Below are 14,367 nucleotides of genomic sequence, written 5' to 3' on the forward strand. Positions count from 1 at the left end.
TTGGTATCTTTGTTTGTTTGCTTGGTTTTGTTTTGTTCTATTTTTTTCCTTACTTAGTGTCTGACATAACATGAACCATCTTTCACTGTTGGTTTAAGTTGCTGCTGTGGCATGGGAGAGGGATTGTTGAGGCTGAGGGTAGACACTGTCCTCCTAATTCCAGTGCAGCAGACCATGACTTGTAGCTGGCAGTAACAACATGTTAATATGTAATTGCACGATTCATCAGAATTTGTGTTTGAAGTCTTATTTTACATTGTTGCATAGTCTGTTGATGGTCTTCCAATTTCAAGCTCTTAACATCAGTTTTGTGGGGTGGTTTATAGTTCAAACTTGCCAGGCACATTGTCCTTGTGGGTGAGAACAGTGGCTTCCTGATGCTGTCAGGCAGATTGGCAAAAAGTGAGAAAATAGAGTCTCCAAGAAGAATGTAGAAGACATCACTTACTTGGATCTTGGTGGAATCCTGGCAAAACATACTGCAAGGCTGGACTCTGCCTACATTAACTTTAGGGAATGGCAGATGAATCTATAACCCTGAAAAATCCACACACAGGTCAAGATTTTTATCAAGATTAATCAGCATCATAATGAGACAGTGAGTCAGATCGTGACTAAACATTTAAATATTCAGCATTAACTGTTAAAAACTCCTGCTGTTAAAGGAAACAAACACAAGATTCCATTTGTTTTGCTTATTATTCCCCTTCTGTCTTTTAACAGAATGTACAATAAACATGCTAGACACTAGTTTTGGAAATACTGCTAGGTCACTGTGAGACTCTGAGGAATAAATTAGTTAAACTGTTGATAACACGAAACAGCAAAGGATGTTGCAGAGACAGCAGATGGAAAGAAAATACTCAAGTAATTATAATTTGGAAGCATTTAAACTATAAACCTTGCTTGCATGTTAAGAAGAATTGTTGCATTCAGTTTTGGGTTCCCCAGTTTAAGAGGGACAGGGATCTGCTGGAGAGGGTCCAGCAGAGGGTTACGAGGATGATTAGGGGACTGGAGGGCATGGCTTATGAGGAGAGGAGGAGGGACCTGAGGCTTTTTAGTCTGGTTAAGAGAAGACTGAGGGGAGGATTGAATAAATGTTTATAAGCATCTGAGGGCTGGTCAGGAGATGGGGACAGGCTCTTCTCACTTGCTCCCTGTGATAGGACAAGAAGCAATGGGTGTAAGTTGCAGCACAAGGGGTTCCACCTCAACACAAGGGTCACAGAGCACTGGAACAGGCTCCCCAGAGAGGTTGTGGAGTCTCCTTCTCAGGAGACTTTCAAGGCCTATCTGAATGCGTTCCTCTGTGATCTGTGCTAGATTGTGTGGTCCTGTTCTGGCAGGGGGGATGGACTAGATGATCTCCTTGGGTCTCTTCCAACCCTTACCATCCTGTGATCATAGTAGCATATCATATCATAGTATCATATCATATCATAGTATCATCAGGGTTGGAAGAGACCTCACAGATCATTGAGTCCAACCCTTTACCACAGAGCTCAAGGCTAGACCATGGCACCAAGTGAGTGCCCGTAGAAAAACAGACTCTTAATTGTCTCTGTTTATAAACAGCATGGTTTCATGGTCCTGCTTGACCAACATGATCTTCTGTGACCTAGTGACCCACCTAATGGGTGAGGGAAAGGCTTTGGATATTATTTGTCTAGACTTTACTAAAACCTTTGACACTGTCTCCCACAGCCTTCTCCAAGTTCCTGGATTAGACAGGTATTCTCTTTGCTGGGTATAAACCTGTCTAGCTGGCCAAGCCCAGAGAGTGGTGGTGAACAAATGTAAGTACAGTTGGTGGCTGGTCACAAGTGTTGTTCCCCAGGGATCAGCTTTGAGGCCAGTTTTGATTTATCATTGATCTGTATGAGGGGATTGAGTACACTCTTGGTAAATTTGTAGATGACACCAAGTTGGGTGAGTGTATTGAGCTGCTTGAAGGTAGAAAGGCTCTGCAGAGGCATCTACACAGCCTGGATCAATGGGCAAAGGTTAGTTTTATGAGCTTTAACAAGGCCAAGTGCTGGTCCTACACTTTGGTCAGAACCACCCCAAGCAGCACTACAGGCTTGGGGCAGAGTGGCTGGAAAGCTGCCCATCAGAAAAGGATCTGAGGGTGCTGGTTGACTGCCATCTGAACACAAGCCAGCAGTGTGCCCAGGTGGCCAGGGTACTAAACGGCATCCTGGCCTGTGTCAGGAATAGTGTGGCCATCAGGAGTTGAGAATCGATCATGCCCATGTACTCAGCGCCTTGAGTACAGTGTTCAGTTTTATGCCCTTCACTACAAGGACACTGAGGCTCTGGAGTGTATTCAGAGAAGGGTAATGACACTGGTGAAGGATCTGGAGAACAACTCTCATGAGGAATGGCACCAAAACTTCATCTGTCTAAAGCTGACCTTCCAAACCTGTTTTAGGTAAATCACACTTCTTATGTGAAACTGTTTATCATTAATTATTTCCATCAGTTTTCTTTAACCACAGTCATGTCAGAAAGGGCTTACACCTGGAAAACACCAAAGCCAAATCAGCTCATGCACACATCACAAAGGTGCCTGCTGTAGCAATTTAGTGTCACGCAACTGGATGAATTGTACTTACTACTTAAGAAGGTGGTATTTCTATTTAGATAGATATACCAAGTAAATACCTTGAATCATACCCTGAAACAAATCCACCACAAGTCTTATTCAGGCATATGAAAAGAGGTTGCAACTGAATTAGTTTTGTAGGATAAGCTAAACACAGTGTTAATTTTCTGTATTAAACTGGCTTGTGATCAGTTATTTTATATTGCCTATTTAAAATTATTCCTTTTAAAATACTGTATTTTGAAGTTCTTCTCTGTGTTTCACTGCTGTTTACACACCAAAGAACTAAAGAGTGAAAAATAGAAAAGAACAAGCAAATAATTACAAAACATCAAAGCATACAGCCAGATGCCATGAATGTAAAAGAAGTGTGCTAGACAAAAGCCCCAAACACCCAAACATGAGTGAAAATCAACTTAAGTGCAAAGCAGAACATGTTTTGCAGTTGCACTTTGTCCAAATGTCTGTGCATCTCTTTCAATTGTGGCAGAGCACTTAAATACTTTCCACTTGTTGTGGCTCAGAGGCCACAGAATATGATGCATGAGAAGTGAAGCCATGGGAACAGGCTTAATGACTCTGAAGAATGTAACTTCTTTGAGTTAAGAATGTCCTGAAACCTGTTGGCTGTCCTGCTGAGAGGCTGCAGCAGCAACTCTCTGTGAGAACACACATTTCCTCCTTCCAGGCCTGTGGGAACACAGTCATATTCAGTGTTCCCTGTTTCCATTATTTGTTGCCATTTTCACCTCATATTTGTGCCAGTAGCTTCTTTCTTGTAGACCTGATCCTACCTTGCTCTGCTGCCAAAGTCAGTAGCCCAGATCATCCCTACTCTGTTGGAACTCTGGACCCTCTAAGGATATGTCAGCGATGATGTCTTCACCTATTCAAGGGAATAGGACCCACAAACCCAAGGAAATGGAACATTATTCTGCTGATGATGTTAAAAATAAATATTACCTCTCTTTGACTTTCTGAGTCACTGCAGAGGGCTGCCAACTTTACTTCCCTGTTCTCATTGACATTCCTCCTTGCACTGGTGTTGCTGGGTTCCTTATTTCTCTACACGGAGACAAAGCAGGAAAGATTAATGACCATGTGTGATTAGCTGACAATGAAAGCATCGCTGCAAGACATTTACTCTGATGGGTGTTTGGAATTTCAACTGAGTTGAATTTTTTTCTTAGTCGTATCCTGGCTGTGGGACAACATTTGGGATGGCATACAGCTGGCATTAGGGTGGGGTGCAGTAGCACATATGTGATAGTTCCTTTGTAACCCTGGCTTTTCCCTATCCATATCAGACTGCTGGGAGTGACTTTATACCACTAGAGGTCGTGCAACGTACTATGCCGCTGTTGAAAAGTGCTCTAATACTCCACATGTAGTAGATATTTGTATTGACTCTATTTGCTGACATCTCTTTGGCCTCTAGATGTCCCTACTTTGTATGCAGTAATAACCATGCTACAATAAATCACCCCATCTATTCTACTGCCCAAACTTGGAATGTGTCTCTAATAGCACACCAGTGGGGAAGAATGAGGAACTGTGAACATACAAATAATATACAGATTATATTAGCATGAAAAGCTTTCCTTATAGGATGAAATATTCTATACACTAAAGTACGGAAAAAGCAGGAAAAGAGTGTAGTACAACATAAAATCCTTCATTGCAATAGCACAAGTGGTGGCTTGTGTCTGTCCTGACTACTTATGACACTGACTCCACTAACTGGGACTTTTCCTGTCTTGGAGGTACAGCTCAAAACAGTACTGATTGTGTCTTGAAGTGTCTGACAGCTGCTCTCTGTCTTTTGATTTCAAGCCTTTTGGTGTCTTTCTTTTCCTTGCCTTTGGCCAGCAGGCTAGTAGTCAATCAAGTGACAAACACTCCATATCTGTATCATCCATATCCAGCTCTGCCTTAAATAGACAGGCTTTTGGAAAGCTGTCAGACTTCACATTCCGTCACAACTTGGTCCGGTCTTACCCACATAATTTTCCCAGTAGGTGCAGAGGTGTTCTGAAAGGACTCAACTGTTGGAGCTAACATGTTTTCACTCAGAGCTTGCCATTGGTATTAGCCAGAACCCTTCAGGAGCTAAAACTTGCTCAGTGACACTGCCCTCACCAGCCTGAGTTTACTTACTCTTGGAGAGAAACAATCAGTTCCCAGAACTGGCATCGTCTGATTCTGTTCTGCACTTTACTTTATAAAGGACTTGAATGCCACAGCACTGTACTCACATTCTTCTCAGTCTTTCCTCCCTTGTGCTTTAAAACTGTGTTTGAGGAAACCCTCTGTAGACACTGTTTCTGGTAGTGGTCAACTGACCGCTGACAGTAACAGCATCTGTGAACGTGCTTGCAGTTTCAAGTGATGTTCACGTAAGTCCTCACAGGGCTAGACAAGATTAATTTGTGCAGGAGGTTAAATTAGAGTTCATGTGCCTCAGCTGAGGTTTATTTGCTCTTTTCCAGAACTTTTTCAGACTCTTCTGGCACAAGTTGAGACATGGCGCTAGGATACTCATTCCCACCTTTATGGGGAATGTGGTGGGGTGTGATAGGAACAGCAATCACTTAGCTGCTTCTTTGAGCCATTAAAATGCTTAAAGTCATAACTGGGATGTACAGCTTTAAAGGGTGAAGAACTGCTTTCTTCTAAGGAACAAAAGAAAACTCGCTTTGTCCTTAGTAGAGTGAAACTTCCTGACATCACAAACAGTTAGAAGAGGAAAGCAATCCGTTTGAGCCTGAGCAAGATGGCAGAGCATGCCTCTATATAAAATTTCTACTCATATTCCTCCCAGACACTTTGAAAGTTTACTGTGACATAAAAGCTCTGAGATGTGGCTGCAGAGTGAGTGTTTTGCACCTTGCAAATACCACAGAACAGGTTTTACTGTATCTAAAGTTTTGTCTACTAAAAAGGGCAATGTTGATTTCTGCATTTGCATTTATGGAAAATGACAATTCTGACATTTTCTCAGGCATATGACACCTCTGCAGGACTTGTACAGTCATAATTTTTAGCACCAACAAACGGGAGATTCAAACTAGTTTTCTAGTGAAATCGTGGCATGTTCTTCAGCATTTATTGCAGAACACTTAGTTGTCTTTAAACCTACATCTACAATCGGGCATGTTTTATGGGAATCCACGGTGTGTGTGTGTGGGTTTGAGTGTACCCACCCCCACACACTTTAGAAGGTACCCAGACTAGTCTCAGCCGGCTCTGGGAATATAAATGAAGCTATTTATTTACAGCTAGCACAAATATACAAGCAGATATTTACAGTATATACAGTTATAGACAGAAATATACAAGGTAAAAGTAATACAGAAACACAACTCCCCTCCCGGAAACCTGAGTCCCCAAGAGGGGCTCTCAACCACCCCTGCACCTTCCCCCTGCCCCTCTCAACCTTACCCCAGTCCTAAAGAAGAATACAGGTTCAGTCAAGAGATTAAGAAGCAAAGGTGAGTGGCAGGTGAGGTTAGGGAGATGCAGCTCAGTCAGCAGCCAGAGCGAGAGTGCAGACAAAAAATGGGGAGAGTGTTATCTAATGTTTACTTTCTTCTTGTTCAGCAAGGAGACATCACCATTGTTTTCCTTTCACAGCCTATGATCTAGTTTTTCTCACCAAAACATTCTACCCTGCTTCAAACTAGCACAGTGTGGATACCTTACACAGACACAGGAGGGTAGCCCACAAGATGATCCTATTATTGACAGAAGCTGCATATAGGTTCAAAATGGGTTGTCATTTTAAAGCACAATGTTGGGAGGGTTTTGCTTAGAGGGGAAGAAAGGAGAGAAAGTAAGGAGTGGCTGACGTGCTAGCTGCTCTACTGCATTCTAGATTAATGTGCTAAAAAATCTGAGTATACAAGGGAAATTACATAAACACACCACATATTAAGGTAAGGACTTGTTTGATTTTCCAGCTTGTAATAACCACAAGCAACCATGAGGCCTTCTATCAGAACCAGCCCTACAACAGCGTATTGGATAAGTGAAAATCTCTAAAGTGCTGCTTTCATCAGCACAAAGGGCCAGCCTCAACAGATTTCTGTAATACAGAAAAAAGTCTCTATAGAGTGCAACCTCTTCAGTGTTACTAACAAGGAGTGAACAAGGTCACTGCCAGTAGCTCAGAGAGAGAGCAGTGTTTGACAATAGGACCTTGCATTTGCCTCGGATGGCATTGTTCAACTCTGGGAATAGGAATAAACTCCAAGTGCCTATCAGTCTATGTGATAACAATGACTTTCATAAGGAAGGAAATTATAAAAATGCTGAAGGGGCTATTTGATGGTGCTCCTGGCAGGGTGGATTTTCTGATAAGAGAAGACTGCTAGGCAAAAGGAATGGGTTGGATTGATCCATAACTAAGGTGTTTTGATCAGACTCATGTGAATCAATCCTACTGGTCAATCATCAACTATGTGTAAATACACATATTTATCAGCGTTTCCTGCCAAAATCCTCCTGCATTCCTCCAGGTATATTTGAACTCTGTTGAATGGCTAAACTTTGTCCTTCACTCTATTTCAGTGCCATCTCATAGCCTTAGTTTTAAGGCTTTGATAGCACTCTTGTGATCCCACTCAGCCATCACCTTCCATCTCTCTAAGCACACTTCATTACTCCTGCCTCAAGCATCGACACTCAAATAGCAAACAGATCAAAGGCTTCTGCCTGGGGCCATGTGATGGTTTGGGGGTTACCCCGCCCCCCCACACTTTGTATTTGCCCCAGCTAACTCAGACGGACCCTGGGAATATAGATGAAGCAATTTATTTACAGCTAGCAGAATTTACAAGCAGCTATTTACAATATATACAGTTATATACAATTATATACAGAAATATACAAAGGATAAACAATACAGAAGCACAACTCCCCTCCCAGAAACCTGAGTCCCCAGGAGGGGCTCTCAAACCACCCCAACACCTCCCCCGGCCCCTCTCAACCTTACCCCAGTTCTCAGGAAGAATAGAGGTGCAGCCAAGAGGTTAGGGAGCAAGGTTAGTGGGAGCAGGGTTAATGAGATGTGACCAGGTCTAAGGCAAAGGCAAGAGTGAGAAACAAAATGGAGAAAAAGTCTTTCTTCTTCCCAGAGTTCTCAGCGTGACTGTGAGAGAAGTAGACACAATTGTTTTTCATTTCACTGCCCGTTATCTGTTCTTTTACCAAAACATTCCAGCTTGCTTCAAACTAGCACAGGCCAGATTATAAAACAACAAGTGGGAAGGAAGCAGAATTAGAACAAAATGATAATTTTGCTCAGCAGGCCAGTTGACTTCTGCAGCACATGTGCTGGCTACCAGACAGAGGTATCACTCAGGTCTCACCTATAGAGAACACTAAAAAGGTATAGCACAGAACAGCTTGGGAAGGCAGGTGGAGGCTTGCCAGAAAAAGCCTGGAGCATGAACGGTAACCACAGGGTTATTACTGTGATGGAGCAACCCCTTGAGGTGAAATCTCTGATGTTCCTAGTGGACTGAAAGCACCACAGCAATCTGCTATTTAATATCATACACTCCAGATGATTCTGCTTAAATCAGTTAAACTGTGCACTGTGATATCAAGCTACAAATACAGAGAGACAACAAAATTTGGCCTGTATGCACCAAATATACTGTGCATATCAAATTTCCTGGCAACAACATATTAGACAGAACAAGGAGTTGATAATACTGATAAATGTAAATGTGGAGGTTTAAAGCTCGTGGTGATGGTGTCAGTGACACAGTGAACTAAGGATGTATGCTTTCCTCTACAAACAACATATGTTTAAAAAAAGAAAAAGTGAAGTTGGGCTATTATACTTAACTATTAAAAAAATTGCCTAGATATTTCTCATTGTTCCAAAGAGAACAGGAAGCATAGTGGTGCATATTGAGCCATGCAGGTGTTGAAGGATAAAACACAGGTTATCCTTGAAAGACTTTGCAGAAAGTAACTTAAGACCCTGACTGCAGCTGAGTTGAGAGGCAGATGAAATTACAATGTACATGGAAATAGTCTTCTTAAAAAGAGCCATGGTACACTTAGTGACAGATGTTATTCAGCATCATGCAGCACACAAACCACACACACACACACAAAACCCAAACAAAAACCACCAATCAAACAGCCAAACAAAAAATCTCCAAAGCCCAAAAAACTAACAACTAGTAGAAAGCTTCCTATTGTCATTCAGCTTTTTATTTTACAACTTAATCAGTTTTATACATACTTAGCATGTTATTGCACACCGGTAGTTTGCTGTTGGGTCTGTAGGTTGTAACCTAAAGATATACATTGTGTGGTATATAGGCTGTATATCCTAAAGACACCACTAAATCTGCATTGTGCATAATGCTCCCATTATACAAGAAATGCTAATTTCGAATGAGAGACTTAATGTAAGGCAGTCTTGAGGCTGTAATTTTTAGATGGTTAACATAAGTTTAAGAGCTAGGTCTTCAGGGCAAATGAATGTTTGATCTCCAAGAGGTTCACAAATGATGTCACTATCAGTACAAACTTTCAGCCCTGCACAAATATTTAAAACTAATTGCATATAAGTATACTGGATTTGGAAGGTTATGGAGGACTTTGCATAAATACCATATTCAATTACTACACACAAATAAAAGTGTGGATCTACATAGCTGTCATCTTGAAATGTTTCTAAAAAGGAATCTCCTAAACAAAAATATGTGTGACAAGAGACTCACTAGCAGGAGCAGACAAAGTTTCAAAGGGGGATTCTTGTAACTACAGCACTCCAATAAATAACCCCTGAAATGGTCAGGCAGCATTGTTAAGAAAAAGAACAGTCCTAAAGGAGATAATATGTGACATATAACAACTAAACATGTGGCTAAAAATTATTCTGATTTTTTAAATGCCAAATAATCGCCAAAGTAAATGTTAGAAGATGTGATTGAAAATAAAAACTCTGTCACAGAAACAGAAAGATCAATACTGCTCACGGCACCACTTGAAACTGGGAAGGAAGTCATCTGATAATCAAGGGCAAAGCACACTCCTCTTGTCTCTGATAGAAACAAGAAAATCCCAGAAACCCCAGTTTTACAGTGTTCACAATTCTTTAAAAGCAAACATTTTTATTACTCAGAATTCCCTAGGTCTTTTTTTAAAAAGTTATTTTTTGGCTTGTTTGTGATCAGCAAAAAAAGGCTTTTCTTTCTCTCCTACAAAGTGATGTCATTTAAAAAGGATAGACATATGCTCTTCATTTTTTTTTTCTGAGCAAAGAAATTTCAAATGAAAAATACTAACTCGTTTCATTAATTTCCTAGAAGCAAATCTCCAGTAGGGTGTATTTGGATGGGAAAACTCAAGTTAGCAATGTAGGTTTTCCGAAATAATTAAAAAAAAAAAAAAAAGAAAAAGAAAAAGAAAAAAAGGAAAAACTCCAACCAACTAACAAATCCAAACAAACAAACTCCCTCTGAAATAAAACATAAGAACCCCAAGTGGAAAAACACTCGAGTGACTCCAGCAAGTATATTGTCACTTCTCTGGGAAAACTTTTGCCAACTCGTAGAGACCCAGAGCAACCAACATCTGTGTTCCTTTCGCGCTCTCGCTGAGCTCATCGCCTCCTGCCTCTGTTAGGTCTCGAGTACTGGCTCCAGGGTGACGATTTGCCGCACCGCATCTATGTCACAGCCGCTCAGCGGCTTGCTGTGCGACGCGGGAAGAACGGGAGCAGCAGCGGGACCGATCCCGCAGCCCTGCTCGCTCCACCGAGGCAGCACCTGCGGGTCTCGAAACAAAACCAGCCCTACGGCGGGGCAGCTCTTACTCAGCCCAGCGCAGCGACTGCTACTTCTTCACCTCTATGAAGGTGGAGGGTGAATAGTGGCGTGGCAGAACCGGGCACGGGGGAGGGAGGACGGGCGCTGAGAATCCACGGCAGACAAGCCTACGCTCCCTAGCCGAAGCAGCTGCCGCCAGGGCTGCGCCTTTAAGGGCGGGGGTAGCGGCAGCAGGCGTGTTCTTGCGCTCCGGAGCCGCTCCCTCTTGCCGTCCCCCTTCCCTCCCTCTCTCCCTCCCCCGGCGGCTAGGCAGTGGGTAGTGCCCGCGGGCCGAGGAGCCGCGGCAGGAAGACCGCAGCCATGGCTGCGTCCCTGCACCGCCGGCTGCCGGCGCTGCCGCTTCTCCTGCTGGCAGCCGGCGGGCTGCGGGCAGCAGAGCGGAGCAGCAGCAGCGGCAGCAGCAGCGCCATGGAGGAGCTCGCCACCGAGAAGGAGGCGGAGGAGAGCCACCGTCAGGACAGCGTGAGCCTCCTCACCTTCATCCTGCTCCTCACTCTGACCATTCTTACCATCTGGCTTTTCAAGCACCGTCGCGTCCGCTTCCTCCACGAGACTGGCCTGGCCATGATCTACGGTGAGTCCTGCCGGGGCCACGGCAGCGCAGCACCGCGCCTCGGCCAGCACCGCTCACTCGCGCTTCAGCCCCGCTTCCCGCCCGCTCTCCGGGCGGGCGGCTCTCAGAGGGCCGGTGTCACCCCCAGTAGGTGTCAACAGGGACGAAGGACTGCGGCCCGGAGACTGCAGTGGGGAGCTCCGGTGCTCGGGCGCTCCCCGCCGTGCCTCCGCGCCCCCACTGCCTGAGGGAGAGCGAGGTGCGGGCGGCGGCGGCGCTGCGGCCTCGGACCCTCTCACGGCGGGCGGCAGCACAGGGGTAGGCCGCGCCCCGGGGAAAAAGCCCGCTGATGCGCTTGCATCCCTTCCCCTCGGCGGCACCATATTTCGATCCGGAGGCAGAAAGAGGAGAGGTAGATAAAGCCCGCTGCCTTCCGTGTGGTAGCAGAGCGGTGTCCTCCGCAGAGGTGTGTCCCGCCTCCGTCCCTAGGCTCCGAGGTGACCGTGCTGTCAGTAGAGCGTTTTGGTCGCCTCTTCCGCCGCAGAAGGCTAGTTTACTGCAGGTATTTCTAACAGTTCGGAGTAGCGGACCCTGGGGGTCATCATGGTAACGATTTTTTGAAAGCGTTATCCAGATACCCTCACAGTTCTGTGGTGCTCGCCGTGTGAAAAGGAACGTATTTAAACTTGGGTGCTCTGGTGTTCGCTTCCTGGCTGCTGCTGCTGTCACGGGCGACTCAAGGTTGCAGGTTACCGGGTGACTGCAGTGACACCAGGTGCCCCAGAGAGCGCAAGCATCCTAAAACCACCTGGTGGAATAAGGACTGTGATGAGCTTGTCCTTTCCAGCCACTTTCTGCCCGAGTGAATAGGAGCAAAGGGTAAATAAAATCAGGAAAGAGAAGCTGTGTTCTTCTCTGTGTCTGTGGGGCAGATGATCTGGAGGAGTCAGGCTCTGCTGGTGCTAGCGCAGAGGACCGCAGGTGAGCCCTGAACACACAGCAAGGGGTGCTCTCTCCTCTGAACTCACAATTGCATTTTGTGTTCATTTTGCTATGCAGAACACAAACAGTTGTGATGAGGAGCAGCCATCCGTTTACAAAAGTGATTTGTCTTCTGGTGATTGGCTACTGCTCTAGTGCTGGCAGCACTACTTCACGAGATGAACCATGTGAAACACCTGCCCAGCATTGGTTGGGATAAGCGTATTGAGGGTAACCACAAGTGAATAATTTGGCACTCCAAGGGAAAGGAAAAGGAAGCAGTTTTCTTCTTCATAAACACTACTGCTTGTCAAAGCTGTGTGGTTGCTTGCAAAGCAATGGAATTTTCCTTTGCTGATGCTTCTCTTAAACCACCCCAATTTACTCTTAGTCACTGATCTCTCTGCTGTATTGCTATATGCTTGGTACTGAAAATTGACAGATTAACGACTGGGCATATAAGTAAGTTTTGAGCTAGCAAGATAACACTTAGCAGCTGAGTGGTACCCAGAAGATGGTAGATTAACTGTGTATGTGCTGATTGGAAGAGGCAGAGTAAGGCTGCATGGAAAATATTACCCTGATCTTGTTACCTTCAAAAAGTTCACTTACGTTTTAAGAGCATGTTAGTGTTTTAGGTCGTTTACAGTGGAAATTTTGTCTCTGTGGGAGCACTCTACAAGTATCAGGGCATTAAGGGTATTTGGTTATGCATTTTGATGAGCCATGTGGGGAAAAAAGAAACTGTTCAGTTGGAGAACTTCTGCCTCTCATTAAACTCAAAGTAGTTTAACATCCAATTCCTGATCCATGAAATGGATGCTACATTCCCAATTTGATGTGAGTGCTGGAATTGTATATTAGGAAAGGCACTGCACTGTATCTCATCCTGCATCATAGGCAGCATTGCTGAAAGAATGGTTGGCTCAAATCATTGCATGTTCTTGATATGCCCTTATTTAAAAAAAAAATGTTTTCATAGATCCTTCCTCAATGCACCGCTTTCTAGATGAGCTCCATTAGTACACCAAAATATGTATGCTTTTCCTCCAAAGCAAAATTGCTTGCCACGTCATGGCAAACATCTGATGAAATGTGTTTAGCAAGTTCAGCTCCTTTCTAACACTGTTAGCCTTCATGCCAGTAAAACTCTGCTGAGGTCTGACTTCACATGAGCATTTTGCAGACTTGCTTTCGAGCAAAGAAATAAACAGCTAGTGTCAGAGTAACTTAACTGCCTGTAATAATTCTGATAACAAGACTTTATTCTTCAAATAGGAGTTTCTCTTCTTCATTGCTTGAAGTGGTTAAACTGAGGGATGGTTTGCTGATAACTTGGTATCTGAGAAATGCATGTTTTTCAAACTGTGGGTATTTAAAATGCATACATTTGATCAGTCTGACTTAAACACAAAATTACATGGCAATATTGCAACTGAAAAGTTTGTAGTCCTAAGCTCACAAATATCTAGAATATTTCAGTTTTTGGTGTCTAGGTGCTCTCATAAGGATGTATTTCATGTGTTCTTGATGTAGGCTCCAACCTCTGCACGTTAGATAACTTTGACACGGGTTCATGGTGAAGTCTACCGCACTTGTACCATTTGCATTTGATTTTTCTAACAAGGTGTTTTATTCACAGCAGTTTTCAATGCTACCTGAGCAAGTTGCTGTCACTGACAGGAGAAGTAAGCTTCAGTGTCAATTAATTTTTACAGTGGAGACAATGACCTAGGAAAATCTGTTTTGTTATACATAAAAACACTCCAAAACTCTTAATTTCAGAGTGAATCATTGAATACACATCTGACCTGAGCTAGTTAAAACTGTAGGTCATGATGGTTGCTTGCTTATTTTGCTCTTTAAGATGATTGTGACGGAGATGGATTCTTCTTATCTAGCCATAATCATTTGCAGTAATATGCAATGAAGCTTCTTTCCTTGAGCACAAGAGGAAACGGGTGGCATGACACTGTCTTGAAATGGTGAACAGAGAAGCTGCCTCCAGACAGAGCTTTAAGTAGCACTTCTCACCTTTTCTGATAATCTGCATTTGAGCACATCTTTTCACTGTGTTTTTGCTGTTGGTTTAATTGTGTTTCTATTGAGACCAGTGCAGCAGTGCTTTACCCAGCTAAAAAGACCTGTGGCCCAGGTACTGCTGATTCTGCCAAAGTCTACGTGTCTTCCAGACTTGGAATACCGTGGTTTCTGCTGCCCATTGAGTGAGAGGCATCTGTCATACCTGACAGTTTAAGTGCAGCGGTCTAATTACCCTGTCCTCAATAGAACAAAGGCCACTGTCACATCCAGATTTGCTGTTGTTTATATACCTTCATTGTGCTAGCTGTTCTGATGGAAGATTAAGAAGT

General features: G+C 43.8%; 1 protein-coding gene across 2 annotated transcripts in view; it reads left to right on the forward strand.

Moving 5' to 3' along the window:
• Positions 1 to 10,645: 10,645 nt before the first annotated feature.
• Positions 10,646 to 14,367, forward strand: part of SLC9A7 (solute carrier family 9 member A7) — an 85,025-nt gene continuing 81,303 nt past the window's right edge. Inside the window, exon 1 of one of the 2 annotated variants that reach the window (XM_064143505.1) lies at positions 10,646 to 11,035. In XM_064143505.1, coding sequence (XP_063999575.1) covers positions 10,762 to 11,035 — 274 coding nt within the window. In that variant the 5' untranslated portion in view covers positions 10,646 to 10,761. The remainder of the gene's footprint in view (positions 11,036 to 14,367) is intronic. The other variant, XM_064143506.1, reaches the window with a different exon arrangement.

Source organism: Pogoniulus pusillus, chromosome 5 (genome assembly GCF_015220805.1).
Source record: "Pogoniulus pusillus isolate bPogPus1 chromosome 5, bPogPus1.pri, whole genome shotgun sequence".
Lineage (NCBI taxonomy): Eukaryota > Metazoa > Chordata > Aves > Piciformes > Lybiidae > Pogoniulus > Pogoniulus pusillus.